This window comes from Syngnathus leptorhynchus, chromosome 4 (assembly GCF_054491065.1).
Source record: "Syngnathus leptorhynchus isolate UIUO chromosome 4, UIUO_Slep, whole genome shotgun sequence".
NCBI classification, from domain to species: domain Eukaryota; kingdom Metazoa; phylum Chordata; class Actinopteri; order Syngnathiformes; family Syngnathidae; genus Syngnathus; species Syngnathus leptorhynchus.
Genome location: NC_141198.1, coordinates 5,400,656 through 5,418,339, shown reverse-complemented (window position 1 = coordinate 5,418,339; position 17,684 = coordinate 5,400,656). Strand labels below are relative to the sequence as shown.

Here is a 17,684-nt window from a genome sequence, read left to right as displayed (position 1 = left end):
TTGTTTGATGTCAGATTATTTTTTTATGTACAGCTCTTTGTATGTAGCTGTGGTTGTTTTTAAAATGCTTTATAAATAAGGTTGAGTCGATTGAGAATAATAGAGTCTCAGTTGAGCACTGTAGTCCCGTTGTGTTGAAAGCTACTTTCCCTTTCATCACTTTGACGCTGCCATAACAATCTCAATATGTGGACAGGACAGCTGTGTGGTCGGCAAGAGGTAAAAAGGACAGGCTAATAATTCCTACTAAAGCTCTACTGTTACACCTCTGATGCGCCAGAGGAAGCGGTTCGACGTTTGTTTTGTTGTTGCTACCTTATTGTAGAAAATGAAAGCATAATAGCACCCACTCATGTCATACTGGATAACGGTATTATTTGGAATTCAGATAGACAGACAGCTTGTTTGTAGTCGAGAGGTTTCTGGCTATTACATTACTAACTGTAACCAGGGACTGAGCCTCCCCCTGATGGGTTTTCAGCAGCTGAAATGTAAACTCTTGCTTTCCCTCTCTCCTTTACTTTCTGCACCTGTGCAGGTCAGGCTTGAAAAAAAAAAAAAAAAAAGAATTTCAGTCACTGTGTGAAGTTCAGCAACAAAGTAAATTACAACTCTTTTCCACTCTGATCTGAATATTACGGAAGTTGTTCAGCTTTAAATGCTTTTTGTGCAATCGGAGACACAAGGTAAAACAAGACAATGCAAGCACAATTTGGAAGTGTGAAAGGAAACTGTAATCTCTTTTTTTTTTTTTTAAATAGTTGAGGACATTAACACATTTACACCTTGATATTTTGCCACAGAACACATAAAACAGCCACAGCACAGTAAAAGGCAGATAACAGTGGAGGCGGGAATACATACAGAGCACATTTCCAAACATACAGAAGTTAATATTTCCATTTCAAACAACAACAATAATGATGTGATTTTGGAGAAAGCCATCACAGTACAAAAAGGAACCAGTTACTTTTACTTGCTACATTGCTTTGATGACAACAAGCACGATGGTAACCACACAATCTCTACTCGGCCAAGTTTTACATTTCCTTCTCTGACTAATGTACAGTACATTCTACTGAAAAGGGATAAGAAAAGGCATGGTTTGGTCACTAAGATCATTTGCAGCTTTAAGGGTATGACAAGGTTTTTAAAAACAATGCTGGAGGGCGAACGGGCTCGGGGCAGGTCCACACTGATTCCTAACAGCGTCCCTTTACACACCAGCCCTCACAGAGGATAATAATACGTACCTGCACATACACGTATGTAGTACAGTCACATGTACATATAAAATGAACACAGTGTCACAAAAATGGCTTCCCTTGAAAATGATTACATTGTCCAAATCTCCCAGAATGATTTCAATTGCTTCGGCAAATATGGATCGAGGAAGAATATAAAAGATGTATTTCCAAGTGTTGATATAGAAACGATTCATTCTTACATCACAGAATTGTCAGTAATTTAGTGTTGCTCACACCATACATTACTGTAATTATTCACTGCAATCTATATAAAGTATTTTTATTTCAGATAACAAGGTTACTTCTCTTTACAGCACACAAGCCACATTACACATTCAAAGTAGCTTCAGTTAAAGAAGGTAACACCAGTGAGGTATGATTTTGTACAACTCAAGCGATAACTAAAGTGTTTTCACAAAGTGACAGATTCATATCTCCAACTTGTATTTGTGCATTATTTATACAATTATTTTTCCTTTTTATATAAGATATGTCATGTTGTTGAAATTTCAAAAATCCTTCAGTGCCTTGAAAATGTGTTTCTTATTTTTGCAGGTTTCATCTTGTTAATAAAATATTACACAAACAAATACACTGACCCAATGGAGCACACACACAACCTGGAGGATTCACCCAAGTCACCGTGTGCGTGAGTGCACATATCTTCGTGTGCTCTCCCCCTTCTTGTCTGTAATTAGCATGATTGGATGGCGAGAGATGGATAGAACCACAGGAAGATATGACGCTGATGAGACCATACACCCTGCTGGGTAACCTGCCTGGTGCCTCTCCATAATAAACAACAACCTTTAGTCTGCAGTGTGAGTTGGAGAGAGACAACCTACCACAGGCTCACTTAGGCAGCACTCCTGAACAAAGTTGATTAAACATTCATTAATGGCCCAGAATCCTCACCTGCATCACTCGACTTGGTCAAACGATAGAAGGATAACATATGTATTCAATCGTGTTTGTTCGCTAAGATTCCCTACTTAGAACAGTGATCAGAAACATCACTGATGTTTCAAGATTACGAGTCCTTGGAAACGGAACATGGTGCATTGAATTGATTATTTTTCTGACAATAGGTAGGATCAAACAAAGCGTGTCAATGATGCTCAATTTAGAGCCGAGAAGCCACTTGGTCCCACCATCTGCAAAGGATCGACAAGCAAACAATTCTCATATTTAAGATCTCATTTAAATGCAACAACACAAGTAGTCAGGGACACTACAAGGCCCAGCTCCAGCTGAGTCCAAACGCTCTGAAAAGGAGGCATCAAGGACCAGGTTGGATTCAGAGTCTCATCAAATAATTCTAATTAGAACAACCCTTACGTTTTTGTTTTCCCACATTCTTCTTCTGTTGGTGACAAGGCTTGCTTGCCAATCCAGTCATGCAAATGATGCCTAAATATTGTCCCTCGGCTTGGTGGATTTCGAGATTGAATAAATTCAATCTAGATTGAATAAATGACTGGCTACAGTCGTGTTTAAACAGGAAAGTTCAAGGGGCACAAAAACACTTCATCCTGTGTGTGAGGACTGTAATAACTGTGTTTGTACCTTTTCTATTTTGATCGCAATTCTTGTCCAACATGCACAAAGAGTGGCTGTATTAAACACGAGCTACATGGCAGAGCAGGAGATTGCTCTTTCAGATACTGTATATTCGCTTAGAAAGAAAAATTTGGGGATAGTCACCGTTTGGGAGAAATTTCTGGATCAAAATAATATTCACTGGAACACAAATAAACTCATTTTCTTTTAACTTCTAATGTGTGTCCAACTCTTCAATTGTTGACTGACTTTTACACAATTTATTGTTTTTTAACAAGGCAATGGCAATCCAGTGTTTCCAGAGCATGATCACCGGAGCGCCAGGAAGAGTCACAGAAAGGCATCGAAGTAGATGCCCTTGGAAATGTATTGGTTCAGTCATGGATTCACAAAAATCAGTTCACGGAGGATTTGTCAAAAATCCATCATCAATTTTGCTGCTCAGCTAAAGTTGGATTGAAACATTGAACAGATGTCTGTCATACACATTCAAACTGTTTCAAGAATGTCAAGAGTTGGGGCCTTTCTGTAAAGGGTGTTAGGTAGTGTATTTCATCCAAAAGATTTTTTATATGTGGTTTATGTACAGGAAGAAAGATTAACTTTGGTTTAAGATTAAGTAGGCGGGTCTTAATGAACACTCACGCCAGGCAGTCAACAAAGTGTTTGGTCATCCTTGACAACTTAAATCCATCCAACTTGTATAGCCATCACAATCTTTCCTGTAGATTTATAGTTGATGGAAATAGCATCTATGGGCCATAAGGTAAAAGTCAAGCTTAGTGTTACTATATTTTTATCTCAGGGTGAGCATGAACAAGAAACCATTTTCAAAGAGACTCAAATTGAAAAAATCCATATTTCAAATTACAATATGTATCACGTTCCAGAGGTTCCATATCCACTCATGAGAGGTGGTAACACAAAATATACGGAACCATGTAAAAAAAAAAAACTGTAACTTTGAAAAAAGAAATTTGCAAGCATAAAATTGTATGCTATCACAAACAAAAAAGCCAAATCTACTTTCAAGTGACCCATATTCAATAACATTGTTTTGATTGTACAATGTGCACTTGGGCTACGTTCACACTGCAGGACATGAAGCCAACTTTTGATTTTTTTTTTTTTAAAATACAATATTATTATGCAGTTGTTCAAGTTACAAAAACAAATGCGACTTCTTACATGAAACAAATATATCCACGAAATGACATGTCATTAAGGGACAAACATGAGCACAAAACACGTCATATGGTGCAATATTTATGGAAGTAAATATGGCCTTGAGTTCCCTCCTCTGTGTACCCCACCAGAAATTCCGTTGAGGATTTGAGGAGATTGACAGAGGTGCGAGGCAGGAGGAGCGACAAATACTTTGACGAATGAGACAAATCATTATTCCATCTCCCTAGTACCTCACTTTATTGTTCCGCCCAACACATGAATTGTCATAGTGGCTCTATTATAATTATCTTCACAAATGTCCACTTTATACTTTTAAGTGTGATTAAATGGATTCTGAGAAGTCCTCCATTCCTTCAAGCGCATATTTGGCTTTTGATGATGGTGTAGATTGGATGAGCGTGTGTATTGGATACAAATGCAATTTCTATCCACATATGAATTAAAAAAAACAAAAAAACGTAATACTACTGTTCACATTGCATAAAAAAAAATCCGAATTGACCTGCTGTGTGATCGTAACCTTTCAGTGCGGTCACACAATTGGAACGCGCATTGTGTAATAGACACACATAATAAAGTGATCTTTCAGGACAGATGGACATTCTACCAGTACAACTTACAACTGACTTCTCCAATTCTATTAGCAGGTAGTTGCAGACACAATTGCTCATTAATTGTACTACTCACTTAAATTTAATGTCTCAGAAACTAAGAGCAAAGAAAATGTTTTGACCATGTAAACACCATCATCAATACAGTTGATACATTATAGTGGATTGGAAAACAGAGTATGCAGGAACCTTCCAGTTGAAAGATCCTGCCATTAGGTAACACAACAAGGATTGTCATTCAGGAGTCGTGCTGATTCGCATCAGCTTCTTAGTTTCACATCAGATGACGTTGGAATTTTAAATAGCAGCTGAGAATAGATCAAGAGATGAACTCGAGGGAGCGCGGGGTTAATGAATGTGATGCATTTCAACAGGTGATAGCTGTGTGTGTGTATGTATTTTTTGGGAAGGTGGGTGTGTTGCCAAACATACAAACAAGCAACAAGTCACAAAGCCAAACACGTTGCCTGTTCAGCATTGGTGGATGTGTATGTAAACCCAGCACTAATCCAATCAGTGGACGTCCACAAATCCTTCTTTGTAGAAATCAGCTTGGTTTACAGCTGAATTTTTTTTTTTTTATCAATGTTTCAGTTCCATTTATGGCAATTAATTAGCATGATGAATTTGCATGACATATTTATATAGATTGCCATTTCACACAATGGCTACTTTCTTTTCTGTAGTGCGTGTGTGAAGCTTACAGGATCCTAAATGATCCCGGTGGGCGTCTGCAGCACACATTATCGAACTGTCTTTTTCCTGGACTCCAGCAGAGCGAGCTGCCTCTCTGTTTCCCTTGTTCTTTTACAGTCATGCTAAGCAGCGTGGCGCATCACTCTACATTAGAGCTTCAACTAGAGAAGGACGCATGTGCAAATTTTCACAAGAACATGTCTACACAGCGAGGCCAATATCATCATACACTAGATGACACATGGCCGAGCAGAAAAAGTGTTCAAAGCAAATACACTAGGACAGCAAAAATCAATAGATTGTACTTTAAGTCTACAACATGAAGTCATTTCTGCACCAAGGATAAAATGATTTTGAACAGGTTGACAACATTGGTTTAGAACGGGGGGGCGTGCAGCCACATTTGATTTTGTTTTTCTTTGTAAACAAACAGAAATAAAAACTCAAATAAGTGTAAGTTCTTGATTTGTTTTTGATTTTGATTTTGAACCCAATTTTCCTTGATATTATAATTCAACCATTAAACTCTTAAAATTTGAGGGGTATGAGGCAGCTAAGATACATACACCCAACATGCTGCAACACTGTGTATAAAAGTGGCTTTGACAGAGGTTGGAGTGTAAATAAAACATTTAAATCTGCTTTCTGTGTGAAACAGAGCTCGCCTTTATAAGTAGTCTGAAATGCACAATTCAAAACAGAAAGTCTTGCTTTGTGTTTGTCGAGTCCGCTCAAGGCACATTTACAGCCTTGGGAGTCTGTCGATGATGAAAGCAACTGTTCCAAGTCAGTGTTTAGCCTGGTAAAACATGAGTCAAGTAATTGGCAGAACATTCAGCAGCAACAGGTGAAAGTCCCTTGACCACAAGACATGTGAGTGTTCCCAAAATCCTGCTTGGAAAGATATTACCTGTCTTCCACCTGTGATTGACAAGTTCAAAAGGGGGAAAAAAAAGCACTTTTCAAAAGAATCCAAGTTCATCCAGTTGGCTGCTTAACAGACAACAATGTGGATTAGCAGCATGCTGTTCTCATGTTTGAACTCAAGGTCAAAATAAACTGGTGGGATTAAGAATGTGTGAACCTTTCATGCAAAATGACATAGAGCTGGTGTGACAAGCAGAAGCTGTGAAAAAAATCGAGGCATCACATCTGCTTCAGTTTACAGCAGTCATGTGTTCATCATTCTGTTTTAACACTAAACTCAACGGTAACGGCAAGTCTCACATAAGAAAGTTCAGAAGTGTTGAGTGAATAAATATTCTTAGATCCCTCATTCAGGCTAAAAGGTTTTCTCAGGCCTTGACTCACATTCTTTCCTGGCTATCTGACAAAAAGTTGCATGTGTTTAACGTCTGCTCTTGGAGGTTGCTATATGAGAAGAAATTAGATGCTGTGGTTTTGGCGACGCTCTGGGAAGAACCATTTGATGTAAGGTCCAGCGAACAGCTTTGTGGTCCTGCCCCGATGACGGTTTCATCAGGCCCAAGCGTGACTTTGGCCTTAGAGCGCTCCATTTCATCGCCCACCTGGACTACAGTCGACACAGTGGTCTCCATTCGGCTTGCCTTGTAAATGCTCGTCTGAGTTTGAAAGTAGCGAGTCGACTTGAGTTCCAGGCCTTCGTAGGAGCTTTGAGGGACACAGGGGCAGCAGCGGAAAGCTTGTTTGAAACCTGCACGGAACCTGTAGGGAAAGCATAGATAACTTCATTTGCTTATCCACACCTACGCATCGCCACAAAAGTAATAGAAGGTAAACATTCTTGTAAATGGCTTAAGGATCATAACATTTGTTTTTACTTCCTGTTTCATTTTTTCTTCTACATCTCTTGCAAACTCAGTCATATAGCTCTCTGGTGATTGCATGACAATTAGTGAAATTGTTTTGTCTTAACATTTTCAAGCAACTACAGAATAGACGGCTCACTGATACAAACGTCAGATTTTATCTGAGAAGGAAAACATTTAATGTTAGGAGGAAAAAGTTTAATATAATGCGAAGATAAGTGAATAAAGAGAAAAGGAAAATGTTCATTTGATTTGATTTGTTTATTTTGGTATGGACATCGTCACACTTCATCACAATGTTCATTGCATGCACTGAACAAGCACAGAACTTGCTAAAATGGGAAATCTTGCTTATCGTGTCAGATGGAAGATAAAGAAGAGAACCATGATAGGTCACTTTGTTTTTAAGGATCTGACCTGGCAGAGACGAAAGGCAATCATTGTTTTATGAAGGATGATTAAATTTCAGTTTACATCAGTGCTCTCATATATTTTCAGATTATTTCATAGTGAAAACATCGAAATGTGAAATGTAATTTTTCAGACAGCACGGATACAGTTAACAAGTGGAAGCAAGACAGCATTTAGAGGGTAGATTGAATCTAACATGCACCATCTGTCTCCTTTTGTCAAATAAAATCCATGTGACAGGCATGCTGATTTTTCGTCATGGTGTAAGATTCAATCACTGAGTGCGAGCAGTTGAGCACGTTGTACTTTTTAGCCTAATTGGGTTTGGTCTGCTCTAAGTCTGTTCTGTTGCCTGTAAATTGATAGATAATTCATTCATTCATCCATCTTCCTCACCATCTATCTTCTCTAGTGTTGTGGAGCCTATTCCAAGCAGTCTTTGGGAGTAAGCCGGGTACAACCTGAAATGGTCGCAGGGGACATATACTGTAGACAGACAACCACCCACACTCACACCTACAGACAATTTGGAGTGTTGAATCGGCATGTTTTTTGAATGTGGGAGGAAACCGGAGCACCCGGAGAAAACCCACGCAGGGACGGGGAGAAAAAGCAAACTTCATACAGGAAGCATGGAATCGAACCCTGCACCTCTGAACTGTGAGGCAGATGTGCTAACACAGATTTTCTGCGTGTACGCTTCATTTGCATGCTCTTACTCCTGTCAGCTGCTTAAGAGTCTGATGGCTGTATTGAAAAGGATAGAACCGTGACTAGTCCAATCAGTGGGTAAGAGGGGTCTTTGATGTGAGAGACAGCCCTCCCGTGAGGTGGTAGATACTTTCCAGAAAGCACAGTGGAGTCTTGCTGATTTTCCCAGCTTTTCACCACACTGCATCTGTATTACATAGCAGTCGTTCTGGTGTTCCACACAGAGATGCTTCTTCCTAAGACGGATGGCGAAGGTTTAAAATTGTGGGGGAACAGTGCTTTAGTAAAAGGAGAGGGGGGAAATGGACACCAACTTGTTGGCAGATGCTTTTAGTGCTCCTGGTCCTAGACAAGTTCCTTCTTGGAAAGGCCAGACAAGGCCTTGCAGACAGGCCTTGCGGGGGTTGACATTCCTCAATGCTTTTGTGTTCCTGAGTGGACCTTTGGAGGGGTTTGGGTGATCTGGTTTTATTGGCCTCCTTTCTGTGCTCCAGGTGGAGGTCTTGAAGCAGATGTGAAGTTCATCTGGCAGGATGTCTGTGGTGGTGATGATGATGTTACTGGTGGTCTTGAAGTTTGTAATGTATTCCCATGGAGTCGCCAGCGAAGTCGATGCTGTCCAGCTTCTCTCTGTACTATATATCTTGGCTGATGTCAAGGATTTCCTCAGTTTGTAGTTAGCAGCACTGCACTCTGTCTCATTACCTGATTTAAATGCAAGAAACCATAAATGGAGCATGATACTTTATCCACTGTTTCTGGTTGGGGAACTTCACATGGTGTAACATGTTGGGGCACAATGTTATTGACACAAATGCTGATGTGCCCAGTCACATAGCCAGCATAATGGTATGCAGACAACTATCCTCCAGGGTAGTTGCATCTTTAAACACATTCCAGTCGTTCGCAGCAAAACAGTCCTGCAGGGTTCTTTCAATCTTAATACAGTCCAATGCTTGACCTGCTTAGTAATAATAACAGGGTTCATTTGTCACCATAGACCATTATTGGTATTTTGGCAAATATCAATCTCCCCCTCCCCTCATTTTTTTTTAATCATCCGACGGTGACTAAGCAATTATTTTGCCTCCGATGGCCACAGCACGTCACTCCATCTTTGATGACTTCTCTCCAGCACTGGGCCACCCATAGCATCATCTGATTAGTTACTTGTGCAGTAGAGTAACAGTAAGCAGGAAAAAGTACATATGGCTGCATTGGTGCTCTACCCACAAATTTATATAGTATGAAGGACTAACAATGCCGCTTACTCAAGAGAAGTCAAGCCATCAGCGGCAATCTCAAATTGCCACGTGCTAAGCCCACCTAACTTGAATTGGTCACATACATACATTTTTCCTCTATGTGCATACCATGAAACTAACAAGTCCGGCAAAAGTGCTACATGGACATTTAATTGGTAAAAATACAATTTCAAAATTACTTTAATAAGGTATATTGCCGCGTGCTACTCAAAGATTTGTTCCTTGTACATTTTGCTAGTGTTTTATATCAAAGCTATCCACAATATTTTCCAAGATTAAAACAACCTTCAACATGTTGCTAATTGGAGAATCTGCTTCGTAAAAATATGCTCAGGGGTGTAAACAAAGTCAAGTTTGGGAGTTTGCTTTATAAGCTTGATGCCATTCTTTTTTCTTTAACTGCAAGTGAATATTGGCTCCATATATTGGTTTTCGGCCTCCTTGAATAATAATATTCTGAATTGGACCTCACAAAACATTTTGGTGTACCTTTGATTAAAATAGTCATAATTCATGTCTGGATGAGTCGTCTGCACTGACACCATTGGAAAAACAAAACACTGCAGTAAATTAAATTATCTGTAGAAAATTTTGGGACAACCTTGAAACACTATAAAGCCTCTTTTCTATTGCACCGGTTCTACCATGAAACAGCCTGGCTCCGCCCTGTGTGGCTGCAATTCTTTCATGGCTGGACAGTCACAGTGGAATCGTTTGTCATAACCTTTTCCAACCTGGTTATAGACTGCAGGCTGAGGGAGGCCTGAACGTCACTGTCATCTGATTGGCCAACAGATTTAGGCTTTTCTTTAAGCGATGCAGCCAAGAATTCCACCGCACATGCCCATTTCCTTGTTTTAAGCCAATAAAATAGCCTGCTGCCACAGGAACACTACCACCAGTTACACTGGTATGCGTACCAAATACATACTAGCATACTTGTTTGCACCATTTATATCAATTAAAGAATAATACATATACATATATATTTTTCAGCGCATCAATTAAACAGAATTATGGGGAGGTATTCTGTACATGTTAGTGCGCACCGAACAGAATGATCTTTAATGGTCAATTGTGTTTAAAAACAGAAGAAATTTGCCTCCAGGATCCAGGTTTGAGCCACATTAATATTACAGAAACAGGCAACAATAACAAAAGGAACATAACACATACCGTAATTTTCGGACTATAAATCGCTCCGGAGTATAAGTCGCACCAGCCATAAAATGCACAATAAAGTGAAAAAAAAACATATATAAGTCACATTGGAGTATAGGTCGCACTTTTGGGGCAAATTTATTCGTCAAAATCCATCACCAAGAACAGACATGAACGAGCAACAACAGGCAAAACGATAGGTATGCTAACGTGACATAAACACAAACGAAGAGCTGAGAACGTGCCTGACATAACATTCAGAGTTATTTTAATAACTATTACATAAATAACATGTTTATAAAACCATCTGTGTCACTCCAATTCATTAAATCAATCGAGCGTCCTTTATGTAAACAATGCTGCGTATGCGCGTCGTCAGACTCGTCGTGATTTGCATTTTTAATTATTCCACAGACCCATATAACGACATCTAAAGTATATTTCAAATAACTATCATATTACAACAATATTATCAAACCATCTGAGTCACTCCAAATCATTAAATCCATCGATCAAATTCCTCATCCTTTTTCAACAACGCCGCGCGTGCGCCCTGACGTCAGCCTCGTTGTTATTCCACAGCTCTAGTATATAACTATATTGTAGCGTTAACAAACTACAAGCAAAGACATGGGTTTGGTAAACGGTTCTTTATTTAACAAAACAAGAGTTCAACGAGGCAACAACTACTGAACTTCCAGCCACGGAGGTGGAAGGGAGCTCCATAGAATAGGACCGGGCGTGCGTAAAAGCCATGTCCGAGCCCCATCCACCATCCCCGGACACCCACCCAGCTGAGCGCCGGCCCCAGACTTCCATCCACGGAGGTGAAAGAAAGCCCTGTAGAGTATGACCGGGCGTGCGTAAAAGCCATGTCTGAGCCCCATCCACCGTCCCCGGACAGCCACCCGGCCAAGCGCCGGCCCCCGACTTCCATCCACAAAGGTGAAAGAGAGCTCTGTCGAGTCGGACCGGGCGTGCGTAAAAGCTGTAATAGTTTTTCAAACCTTCTGTGTCACTCCAAATCATTAAATCCTTCAAACTCTTCGTCCTCCGTGTCACTTACAAACAAAGCCGCTAATGATGTCGGTAGTTCGTGGGGCCCTTTGTCATCTTCGTCATCCCCTGATCGAATCTTTGTCCTTCATGTAAACAACCGCCGCGCTGCTGACGTCACTTGAAATTCAAATTACAGCAATCCCTTCGTTTATCGCAGTTTCCCTTTTTTTTTTTTTTGAATTTTGAAAATTTTTGAAAAAATTCACATATAAGTCGCTCCTCAGAACAAGTCGCCCCCCCACCCAAACTAAGAAAAAAACGCGACTTAAAGTCCGAAAATTACAGTAATTACAATGTCGTTAAGAAAAGTCATTGTTATGATAGCACTGAATATTGACAGCTGTGCAAATCATGAGGAGTTGTCAAACATAAGATATAATACCAACTTTATAATGCAGTATTTAGTGACTCAAGTAAGGTGGCATTTTCTTTTTATACCCTATCATGTCAGTGCACTCACAGTTGCCAACCTAGCTTGCCCGTTTACCCAACCATCCCTGAACATGGCCCGGCCCCACACTCTGCCTGTCTCTGACCACGTCTCCACTCTACGTTCTTGTCTACTGGTTTGCTCGCTCTGTTTTGTTCTCTGCCAGACTTAATCTGCTGCTCTTTCCAGTCTCCCTCTTTCCTTTTCCTTCAAAAAAGAAGTTCGTGTTGCCCTGTCTCATCCGTGACAGAGGATTTTGCCTGGCAGGGACAATAGTTGATGCTACTATTTCAGTGACTTTAGAATTTAATTTCCCCCCCCCCCCCCACTCCCTCCCTTCTACCCCCTCTCAACTTTAACTGTTCTAATAGGTAACAAACCGTCAAAAGATGGTATATGATTTGAATTCACATGCTTACCTGTCGTTTAGGCAGCAGTAGATGATCGGGTTGTACATGGTGGAACTCATGGCCAGCCACATGACGGCCAAATAGACCTGCTGGATAAACGTTTCCTCAAACATATCGGGAAAAAACTGGTGCAGCAGGAAGTAGACATGATAGGGCAGCCAGCAGATAGCAAACGTACACACCACTACAATCATCATCTTCACCACCTGCAACACAGATGAGGGCTCCAATGTTTCACCAAAACAAAATTCACCTAAAACTTCAATTACTTTTTCACACAGGGCCAAGTAGCTTTGAACAGTATTTTTTCTTCAGCAAATAGTTATCATTTCAAAATTGTGTTGTGTCTGATATTTACATTTGTTTGATCATCTCAATCATTAATATGGAAAAAATATGCAAAAAAGTAAGAGAGAAAAGGCCAGATACCTTTTCAGAGCTCTGGGCGAGTTTGTGGACGAGAATTGGGGAAAGTCTGTGACAGCAGTTGTACGTTGTATTTTGTATTTTGCTTCCACACAAATAAATCATGTCTTATTTGACATTATTGACGCAAATGCTCATGCGCATCACACATACTTAGATGCCTAGTGCAAATATATTCTATACTGCCTGCAAATTCTCATAATCAAATAAGTACAATCAGGACTGATGTGTACATTCATTAAATTTGGAAGGTCTTTGGCGATCACAGAGCTACAGGAAGATGTCAACTTTAATAAATGAGCCATACACAGCAGGACCGACTTCATCAATTATTCATGAACAATGGGATTAGAAATGAATAGTATATCATACGGTCTGATGTACTTTTCTACGCATTACATAAAGCGATGTCACTTGAACAATGAAGCTGCTAGACTTGGCTCGACCAAGGTCCGTCAGTATAGTTTATCGTTGTTCAAAGGCATGACAGGAAATCAAGTCATATCTCTGTTAGACTCTTTATTAGGAACCTGTCAAATAAAATAAAATAAATTGCTGTGGGTGGCTCAGGGGGAGCGTACCTTGCGTTTAGCAGTCAGCTGCTCCTTGTAGCGATCAGAAGAGTCTCCTGGGATTTCACTGGCCCAGAGGGTAAGTCCCACTACTAGATAAGCACAGCCCATCACCAACAAAGGAAGGAAGTAGATCAGGATGGCCACACACACATAATACCTATGGAACACAAGCAAGCTTCATTAATCAAGGATCCTTTGAATATCCGTTCATCATCACTGCAGCCCACTACTGAGACAACCTTAACTCTGACATCAAACACTAGAAAGAGCGAAACCACCTATTGTTCGAATCAGCATATTAGTCAGCCAGCAGTTTTAAGAGGAGGTTGTCAGAAGGGTGAATTATTAAGATTGGCCTTCAGTGACAGGTAAAATGGGCATCGGAAAAACCATTTGGTCACAATGGACTTGGTCGAAGGATGCATGTGGGGCTGTAGAAGCGTTTTAAGGCCAACCCGCAAATTTCCCACCTCATATCACCAAATCCTAATAGCGCCTCTCATCTGAACTGGAAGTACTCTGCTAACTGATAACCATGTGTACAAATAAATAACTAAATAAAGAAATGACTAAATAAAAATAAAATGTATTATTGTTATTATTATTATATATTCCAGTTTTTATTTATATAAGTTTTTATTGAGTGTCAATGTTCGGAATTTTTTTCTTGTTCACTTGTTCAAAAATGTCTTCATAGCATTGCAAAAACACTCACTCTACTTTTCGCCCAAGACTAATATCTTTCATTTTTTAATCTAGAGTTATTGTTTTGAGTTCATATCACTAAAGTATCATTTCAACCATGCATCCAGTTACTGATGAGCAATTTTAAACACTTTACGATATCATCAAATGTAGCAATTTCAGAGATTAGAATATTTTTCATGGATAATTTATTATGGACACATTGTTAATGTAGGGTAACAAGCATGTCTAATTATGCAGCAGTCTATGCAAAAATGTGTGTCTTCATTTTGTCTGAGCAAAATGAGAAAACAGAGAAGAAAATAATTGAAAAAATTCTTCAGACAATGCATAAAATGCTTGCATCAGTACCACCATGTTGTAACAGTGACTTTGACCTGCACAAAGATGATCAAGTTCTGCAGAAAAAGCTCACAGGCCATTTCCGTAGCTAATAAGTACAATTATGTTAACGCCTCTGAAACTCCCATTGGCTTTCACTGGGGTGAAAACAACCATGCACGCACACACAGTTGTACACTGTAGCGAGGGGAGGGAAGGGAAGGAGACCATATATTAATATTTTGAAAAGCATACATTAAAAGGCAGTGGCTTTTCATATTCATATTTTACGTTGATGGGATAAGTATTGTGTGACAAAATTAAAGTGGGGCATATGTTTTTAAATGAAATAATGATGATTTGCAGCCCTTCAATTGTATTCTAGCAACATAATGCTGACATCAAGGAGAAAATATCTGTCATAATTTGGTCAGTTTCATGCTTTTTTTTCCCAAAAATATAATTTATATTTTTCTATTGGCCAGTTGACACTTTGGGGTGTCATTTTTACACATTATTGACCAATCTAAAGAGTTGAAAATAACTTGCTTTCAATGACAATGCAATTTTAATGGTTGAACAAATGTGTCATTTGGGGGTTTCCTGAAAAATTATGATTTTGGAGGACCGCAGCGATAAAATTGTTTTCAGTGTGCTACAAGCTTTTTATTAAGTCTCCGAGGTAATATTTCATACTTGTGATCGTGTCTAGAATTCCAATCAGCATACTTCTTTTGCTCAAAAAAAGTTGAAGACCATTCAAAAACCTCACCTCTCTGCCTCACTTTGCTCATTGACAAGCTTGCATTTTTTTTCCCCCCATTTCAATAATGTCAAAAAAAGCTTGTCTGGCAAATTTTCTCCCTGTCCCAAAAAATCACCAACAACACCAAGTGGTGTCAGCTACGGGTGGGAGGTTCTTTGAAACACAAATGTGTCAAAGCCAAAAGCAAAATTGACGGTGCCACATGCAATTCTCCTTTTCAGATCTCACTTGGTGTATGATGTTGCTGTAATCATTGTAGAAATTCTGAAGATGACTCACTTTAGCAGTTTGGAATGTAGGCCTACCATGTGTTTTTGAAATGCATCCTTCTCCTAACTTCCCAACACATACTGTGAACATAAAGAAAGAATAATTGCTGTAATGCATAAGTATCATACTCAAGGCCCGGGGGCCAGGCACGAAGACAAATTTCACATTGACTTTGTGTCACTACTAAATTTACAAATCGTTTTTACTTTTGAACAAATAGAGATATTGTTTGCAATTTCGTCTTTTTAAAATATTTGAACAGTTATTAATAGTGTCTGATTTCAAAACTAGTTATTCATCGGTTTGTTTTGTAGCCTATACTGTATATAGAAAACATTGACAATCATGAGTTTGTTACCCCTGCTGTAATATAATGCTTCTGTATGTTGTCATCAGAAAAAGATACTTCTGTAGTGTGGCGTGCCATGCCCTTTCATGACAGCACAAGACGTAGATGTAAGAGTGAGCGAACAAGGTCATCTTAGTCATATTAGTAAGAGCAACAAGAATCCTTGAGGACAAGGACTGGCGATTAAGTCTGATGAAACTTTATTTCCTGTCAAACATACCATTTACATGTGTATGCCAAACTCTCAGCAGCAGTGATGAATTGAAGGAAACCCTTTATGAAACAAAAAGACAGTTCCTCCGAAGAAAAAACAAAAAAACAGAAAAGCAGATACTGGTGTAATATGTTGGGAAGGTGTGCTGGTGCTACTTTGCACCAGATAATTAAACTCCAAACAACTTGATGCTTTGGAATTACAAATACATTGCTTCAACGAGCAAATAAAACAATATGGATGTATCTAAGCTGTGGCATCGGATTGAATTTGCCATCTGCCGACAGAGTCATCAATGACTTCAGGATCATGAAGGTCATTTGGGAACAGATTGATGGACACACAACCATCTAGCCAGATCCATTCTAACCGTGCATATCGCCCCAACACACCTCCAGCAGCTTATCAAGTCGGTGTTCAAAGTCATCAAACGTGAACAACTTCAGCGGCAAAGTAAATTCGCAGCTATGGACCCTTGACTGGAAGCCCAACCATAAATTGGGGAACAATTCAAATCGATAGTGATGGAGACAGAAAAGGTGACTGCGCCACAACTGGTTTGAGAAGAATAATCACACTTCTGGCTGATAAGACAAAGGCCTTTGATGAGGGGCAGAACAATCCCTCCTCCATTTCCAAGCATAATTCCTTCAAGTGCCTCCGGATGCAGGCCCAAGCAACCAAATGAAATGTCGGTGAACACACAGAACTCCAAGATGTTCCTCAGCACCATAAAGGAGGTTTATGCCACTTTCCCACTCCTGCTGGCTCATTGCTGCTATAGGAGAAGAGCAGCATTAATGCACGATGGAGAGAACCCTTCAGCAACCTACTCAACAGGCCCTCCATTTCAGCCCACTGCGTGCTCAATTTGATGGCCGGCCTGGCACACCCTGACGACCCAGACACGACACATCTTTGAGGCGAAGAGATGGTGAGATGAGATGGAAGCATGCACACAAAAGGCGGCATATCCAGTATACCCAATTTCCTTGCCCTCCACTGTGGTCGTTTGCAAATTAAGAACTGGCCTGACCAGCCATCTCCGCACACACGCAAGAAAAGGACAGAACACAAACTGTCCTCATTGGAATAATTGACAACCAAAAGATTGTTTAAATAACTACTATTAAATATATCACTCTTGTCTTTGTCTTAGATGGAATTTTCATCGGGTTGTTGATTTTATATTTCTTCTGTTCAGAATAAAATGTGTTGCAATGTGTTTGATGTCTTTTACGAATTGTGTGATCACACCAATACTCCCGATCATTTTGTTCATAATATTTTCAGAATGACATTTTCACAGTATTTTATCTTTAAATACAGCTATATATTGACCATTGTAAATTGTGTTCTTAATTCCAAATGCGTTGCGTGTTTACTGTAAGAAATGGACCACAATCATTGTCAAATGGGGCATTTATGTTCATTTAATGTAGTTAGACTACTTTATGTTACAATAGATTTTTTTCAAATTCGTTGTTCACTAAATTATTATAAGTGATCATAGTCCCAC

At 39.6% G+C, this 17,684-nt stretch overlaps 1 protein-coding gene across 1 annotated transcript in view; it reads right to left on the bottom strand.

Moving 5' to 3' along the window:
* Positions 1-3,032: 3,032 nt before the first annotated feature.
* tacr1a (tachykinin receptor 1a) overlaps positions 3,033-17,684 on the bottom strand; it is a 40,180-nt gene continuing 25,528 nt past the window's right edge. Inside the window, exons 3-5 of the mRNA XM_085910708.1 lie at positions 13,547-13,697; positions 12,549-12,745; positions 3,033-6,988 (exon numbers count right to left, since the gene is read on the bottom strand). Of these exons, the coding sequence (XP_085766834.1) occupies positions 6,610-6,988; positions 12,549-12,745; positions 13,547-13,697 (727 nt within the window). The 3' untranslated portion in view covers positions 3,033-6,609. The remainder of the gene's footprint in view (positions 6,989-12,548; positions 12,746-13,546; positions 13,698-17,684) is intronic.